The sequence below is a fragment of the Mirounga angustirostris genome, unplaced genomic scaffold, assembly GCF_029215605.1.
Source record: "Mirounga angustirostris isolate CCGP_5_RB_7025 unplaced genomic scaffold, mMirAng1.0.hap1 SCAF_13, whole genome shotgun sequence".
Classification (NCBI taxonomy): Eukaryota; Metazoa; Chordata; class Mammalia; order Carnivora; family Phocidae; genus Mirounga; species Mirounga angustirostris.
In genome coordinates, this window is record NW_026991721.1 from 37,631,761 (window position 1) to 37,637,760 (window position 6,000).

Consider the following 6,000-nt stretch of genomic DNA (forward strand, 5'->3'; position numbering starts at 1 on the left):
TTTCATTTAATGCTCACAATAAGTTTATGAGGAAGATTGTTTTTACCCCCATTTTGCGACTGGAATACTAAGACTTAGGCACATTAGATAACTTGTCTAAGTTTACATACCCAGAAAGACCTAGAAATTGAAGCCAAAATCCATAGACCTCCCATATACATGTGGGTACAAAGGCCAGTAAGATCAAAATCTCTGCTCTAGTCAAGTTCATAACACAGTGACTGAAGTAAGAGATATAACTCAAACCCAAGCAGAATGTCATATCTGCTGTATAAGTTCTGTGGGGGGACAGGAGCAAGAGGAATAAAAGAATTCCAACTGAAGAGATCTAGGAAGGTTTCCTGGAGGAGGTGGCATTTGGGATTGTTTTGAAAATAAGTAGGAGCTCAGTGGGCATGGAAGGGAGTAGTGGTGCAGGAAAAGGCATGTCACGAAGAAAGAACCTGATTGTTAAGGGGTGGGAGTGTTTGAAGGAGAGCAACAAGCCCAATGCATGTGACCAGAGGCAGATGCAGATTAAGGAAATGCAGAGAGCAGTCAGCGAAGATGGACTTGGAATGACAGGCTAGGGATTGGGCCTGTTCTCCCAGCTTTGGTTCACTGTAACCTCCAAAGTCTGCTGTGGACATTAAGAGGCAATGTCTACAGTACATGCGCAATGAAAACAATGTACACAACAAGGGGCCAGCTTTCTGTTCATGTTGCAACAGTCAGGCAGGGCTGCACAGGGATTCTGGGCTCCCAGGAAGTGAAGAGGTCCTGGAGGTCTATATAAGGACCTCCAGATAAAGTTTTCCAGGGTCCTTCCAAGACCAAGCCCCAGCAGATCCTGAAGGCAACCTCTGCCTCTCGGGTGTCCTAGGGCCCCACAACAGTTACCCTGGGCTTTGGAGTTTTATTTCTTAACAGTAAGTTAGGAACCCTATCACACTTGTACTTATTTATCTTCCTTCTCTGACATTAACTTCTGTGTGCTCAGGATCCAAGACTGTATGGGTCATCGTTGAACCCGGCTTGGAGTCGACCGCATAGAGGTGTCCAGATTCAGTTCCATTCCAACAATCCAGTGTTGATTTATCAGGTACCTGCTAAGCACAGACCCTGTGCTTGGGATTGGAAGTGAAAGAACAAGATGCAGTCCCTTAGCAGAGAAGAGACAACCATGGTGAACACACACCAAGCAGTGGCTGAGCCAACGGTCCAGAGGCAAAGGGACAGGAAACTACCCAAACTGACCAGTGGAGACAGTAACATCTGCGTAACTTATCTTTAAAAATGTGGAGGTGAAGCCTCATTCTCCAGGAGAACGGGCACTGCTGGTTGCGGTGTCCAGAAATTCTTAATGCAGCTAAACTGAAACATAGACCGTGCCTCCATCTCAGTAAATGTATTGCAATGGTGACGATGAGACCTGTAATTTTTTTTTTTGCTAAGGTCATGAGTGAATATTGGAAGTAAATGACCTCCATATTAAAAATGTATTAAGGAATAATACATTTTAGATCACTAGCCAAAATAGCAATGTACTTTCTGCAATCCGACTTCCAGAGCTCTAAGGTGAATCATTAGAAGAAACTAGAGTCCAAAGATGCTAGGTGGGAAACTGATGAAGTATGTCATCACTATGTCCATATTCCAGTGAAAAGAAAAGAAGCTCATGAAGAGAACTGTGACAAGGCTGACTGACAGACAGTGGGGGATGAGGGGGTGTCGACATGAGATCTTTCAAAAAGGCCTATCTTGAAGATAAGTCGACTCAGATTTTGTAGGAACTAGGTGACTTTGATGGGTAGTAGAATGAATCATAACATGTAAAACTACTTAAATAAAAATTTATTGACTAAAAAATTTTTTTATTGACTTAAAAAATTGTGGAGCTGGTATCTGGTTGGCTGTGGGTGTTTGCAGTTAGGATTGTTGCTCGAATGTTCACTTTGCTTTGCCTTTACTGGACTATTCCCGGGGCCTGGCTTAGCTGATGCTTTGGGAAAATGATTTTGAGCTGTACAGATAGCTTTTTTCAGATGTACACTCAAGCTACAGAAGGAAAAATTAGATAAAAGGAGCAGCTGAGAGGGACCTCAAAGATCCCCTGGGACACCTGCTTTCAACCTTGGTTTTCTGGAGCCTCAGGGTTCCAGGTGGGCAGGGAGACAGCTCTGGGAAAGGGGATGCTGATGGCGTGGGCTCAGGGTCTCCTGCCTCCACCAAAAGAGCTCAGTGGAACCTTTCTTGCACATTGACATTCCAAATAAGTTGGAAGAAAGTTTCCATGGTTTAAAGGTTTAAAACCCGCTAACTAGTCCTACACAGCCATCGCCATCTTCATCACCATCATCATCATCTCCACCACCACCACTATCACCACCATCATCACCATCATCACCACCACCATCTTCATCATCATCTCCAACATCACCATCATCACCACCACCACCATCACCATCATGACCACCACCACCTTCATCATCATCACCTTCATCACCATCATCACCATTACCACCACCACCTTCTTCATCATCATCACCATCATCACCACCACCGCCATCATCACCACCATCATCATCATCAACACCACCACCACCATTTCTCACAATAGCTGATTTGGAGTGTTTCGCATGTGCCAGGTGCTATTAAAAGTGCTTTGCATGCATTATCTTGTAATCCTCACAGCAACTCTAAGAGGTAGGTACCATTATTATCCCATTTTACATAGGAGAAGACTTAGACCCATGGGTTATATAATTTGGCCAAAGGACACAGATTATAAGCAATGGAGTCCAGCTTTGAGCCTATGTGACTGGCTTCTGCACCCACATGGTTTTCCACTACTGGGTACTGAGGAAGGTGGAGCCCAGAGAGAGGCAGGGAGTTGTCCCAAATCCCACAGTGTGCTCAGCAGGGACAGAGCCATTCCCCCTCAGAGCTTCTTCCTTCTGACCTGCTCCTTCCTTCTCTCCCTCTTCATCCTCAGTGTGCCTTCTAGAACTAACTCACAAGTGGTTTTAAATAGACCATCTCTTGGTTGCCAGGCATCTGTGTTCCCATTCTGGGAGCCGCTGATGGAGAGGAGCTGCAGTGGCTGGTCTGCTTCAGGCATCCCTGTTCTGAATGGGGCTGGGGCTCTCTCCCTCTTGGTCTACTGGCTTCATTTCTCACTCTCTGCTCTAGATCAAGTGGGCTTTGGGCAAGGCATTCCAGACACTTCACAGGCTGCTCTGTCTGTCCACCCACCTCTGTCTGCTCCTCTACACATACCGTAGCCATTGCAGATAAGTATATACCCTGCCCCTTTGCCAGGGCTGTTCCCTCTGTTGACAACACCCTTCCTGACTTGTTGGCCTGGCGTACTGCTCCTCATCATAACATGTAAACTACTCCTCAGATGTCCCCTCTCTAGGGTCCTGACCTCCTGCCAAGGCAGAAACAATCACAACCTCTCCAACACCCTCCCTGTAACAGCCCCTGTCACCTGGTACTCTGAGCATTGACTGACTCCACTTCCTTGATTCAAAGACAAGCAGGTGGTCCCATTTTTACTTTACTAAAATCAGGATGGTTCTGACAATCTATGCTCCTCACTAATTTGGGAGTATTTCTTGCCTCCTGAAACACTGTTGCTGAATCGATGAAGTATTTTGTAATCAGTGTCATCTTAGGATCCAGGAAACACAGGACTTCTCTTTCTCCCTCCAGACTGAGTTCACCTGGGTTGGGGTGAGCCTTGTGTCTCTGGGCCCCCAGCAGGTAGCACAGGGAGGGACAGAGGAGGGACCACTTGGTGGTGAGTTGTGGTGCTCATGGGCTGGATGGTGCCCTTTGTGTCCAGGTCGCCACGGGTTACCTTCAGGGCTTTAAACTCCAGCCATTTGCCCACTGCCCATCACGTTCATGCAACTGCCTTAGCAAGAGCAGCAGACTTCGGCAAACGTTCTAGGCCAGGAAGCCTTGCTGCGCCCGGCGGAGAAGACCTGAAGTCCATGGCACTGTGGTGATAAGGAAACTGAGGCACAGACAGTTTAAGTGACTTGCCCAAGGTCACACAGCTTTTTTTCTTATAAGGCTAATTATTACAAGGCACATGTCAGTGAATCAGCAAGATCTAGATCCAGACAGTACTACAGACATGGAAGATGTTACAAATGCTGAAGAAGAACTTATTAAAGAATGTGAAGAAATGTGGAAAGATATGGAAGAATGTCAGAAAAAATTATCACTTGTTGGAACTGAGACACTCACTGATTCAAATGCTCAGCTGTCATTATTAATTATGCAAGCGAAATGTTTGACTGCTGAACTCAATCAATGGCAGAAAGAAAGTCCTGGAATAACTCCACTGAATGAAGAAGTTCTTGTAACATTAGGCAAAGAAGAGTTCCAAAAATTGAGACATGATCTTGAATTGGTGCTCTCTACTATTCAGTCAAAGAATGAAAAGCTAAAGGAAGACTTGGAAAGGGAGCAACCGTGGTTGGATGAACAACAACAGATACTGCAATCTCTTAATGTACTACACAATGAATTGAAACATCAGGTTGTGACATTTTCTGAATCAAGAATCTTTGATGAGCTGAAAACTAAAATGCATGATATAAAAGAATATAAGGAGAAACTCTTGATTACCTTGGGTGAATTTCTGGAAGATCATTTTCCTCTGCCTGATAGAAATGTGAAAAAGAAAAAGAAAAACATTCAAGAATCAACTGCACAGCTGATAACACTGCATGAAATGTTAGAGATTCTTTTAAATAGATTATTTGATGTTCCACATGATCCATATGTCAAAATTAGTGATTCTTTTTGGCCACCTTATATTGAGCTGCTCCTTCGTAATGGAATTGCCTTGAGACATCCAGAAGATCCAACCCGAATACGATTAGAAGCCTTCCATCAGTAAAAGGATGGTCTCTTTTTTTCACACAGTACTTAATGAATCTTGTCATTCAAGGATAATAGAAACACTGAGGATTTACTTGGATAAAGAACGTTATTTGCAAATCAAAGTACATAGTCCCTCTTCCTTTTATCCATAAAATGACCTGTGCCATCTCCTATTCATTTATAAATGGTTCTTTCAATTCATTCAGTGCTTTGGTGTGTTCAACTGGATGGAAAAGAATGCAAGTAAAAATATTCTAGACTTAATCATTATAAAAGTTTTGATATACCTTCTGCAGTATTCTTTGGAAAATTCTTTGTTAATTTATAATATTGCTTATGTAATTTTTTCCTTTTGAAATTTATGACAGTTTATTTTATGCATTTTGAGTTCCATTTGGTGCTTATGTCTTTAAATTTAGGAATTATAATGGAAAGGCCATTTAATTTGCAGGTGGTTTTTAAATTGACAGTATCTGATGTAGATGGAATACATAATTTAAAAGTAGTAAATCTGTTCCATGTATACTGCCTTATTTCTAGATTTGTTAAAAATTGGAACAGAAACTAATGGATAAGGGTAGCATGAAAACTATATTTTAGTATGTATTATATACCAAGTGATATTATATATTAAACCATTCTTGATTGTTAGTTATTGTTAACAAAATTGTGTTGATAAAATTTTGTTAATTCTCCATGACCTTTCTGTCAATAAAATTCTCTTATCTAAAAAAAAAAAAAAAAAAAAAAAAAAAAAAAAGAGCAGCAGACTTCATTTCCCCCCTGTGTTAGTTTGCTACGGCTGCCATAACAAAGTACCACAGACTTGGTGGCTTGAGCAACAGAAGCTTATTTTCTCCCAATTCTGGAGGCTAGAAATCTAAGACCAAGGTGTAAGAGTTAGTTTCTTCTGAGGTGTCCTTCCATGGCTTATAGATGGCCATCTACTCCCTGTGTCTTCACATGGTCTCACCACTGTCCATGTATCTGTGTCCTAATCTCCTCTTCTTATAAGGACACCAGTCATATTAGACTAGACTCCACTCCAATGACCTCATTTTAACTTAATCACCTCTTCAAAGACCCTATCTTGGAATACAGTCACGTTCTAAGGTACTG

The 6,000-nt window shown here is 42.5% G+C and overlaps 1 protein-coding gene, 1 long non-coding RNA gene and 1 other non-coding gene across 3 annotated transcripts in view; all 3 read left to right on the plus strand.

Moving 5' to 3' along the window:
- LOC129046352 (uncharacterized) overlaps nt 1–2,227 on the plus strand; it is a 31,960-nt gene extending 29,733 nt beyond the window's left edge. The window contains exon 3 of the long non-coding RNA XR_008507480.1: nt 980–2,227. This is a non-coding gene — a long non-coding RNA (uncharacterized LOC129046352). The remainder of the gene's footprint in view (nt 1–979) is intronic.
- On the plus strand, nt 1,288–1,422 carry LOC123858123 (small nucleolar RNA SNORA1). Its single transcript, XR_006794079.1, has one exon. It is a non-coding gene; the product is annotated as a small nucleolar RNA SNORA1 (small nucleolar RNA).
- A 1,687-nt stretch (nt 2,228–3,914) lies between the features above and the next one.
- On the plus strand, nt 3,915–5,603 carry LOC123857302 (centromere protein K). The gene has a single exon (XM_045894016.3). It carries the CDS (start codon nt 4,082–4,084, stop codon nt 4,895–4,897), a length of 816 nt encoding a protein of 271 aa, XP_045749972.2. The 5' UTR covers nt 3,915–4,081; the 3' UTR covers nt 4,898–5,603.
- The last annotated feature ends 397 nt before the right edge of the window (nt 5,604–6,000 follow it).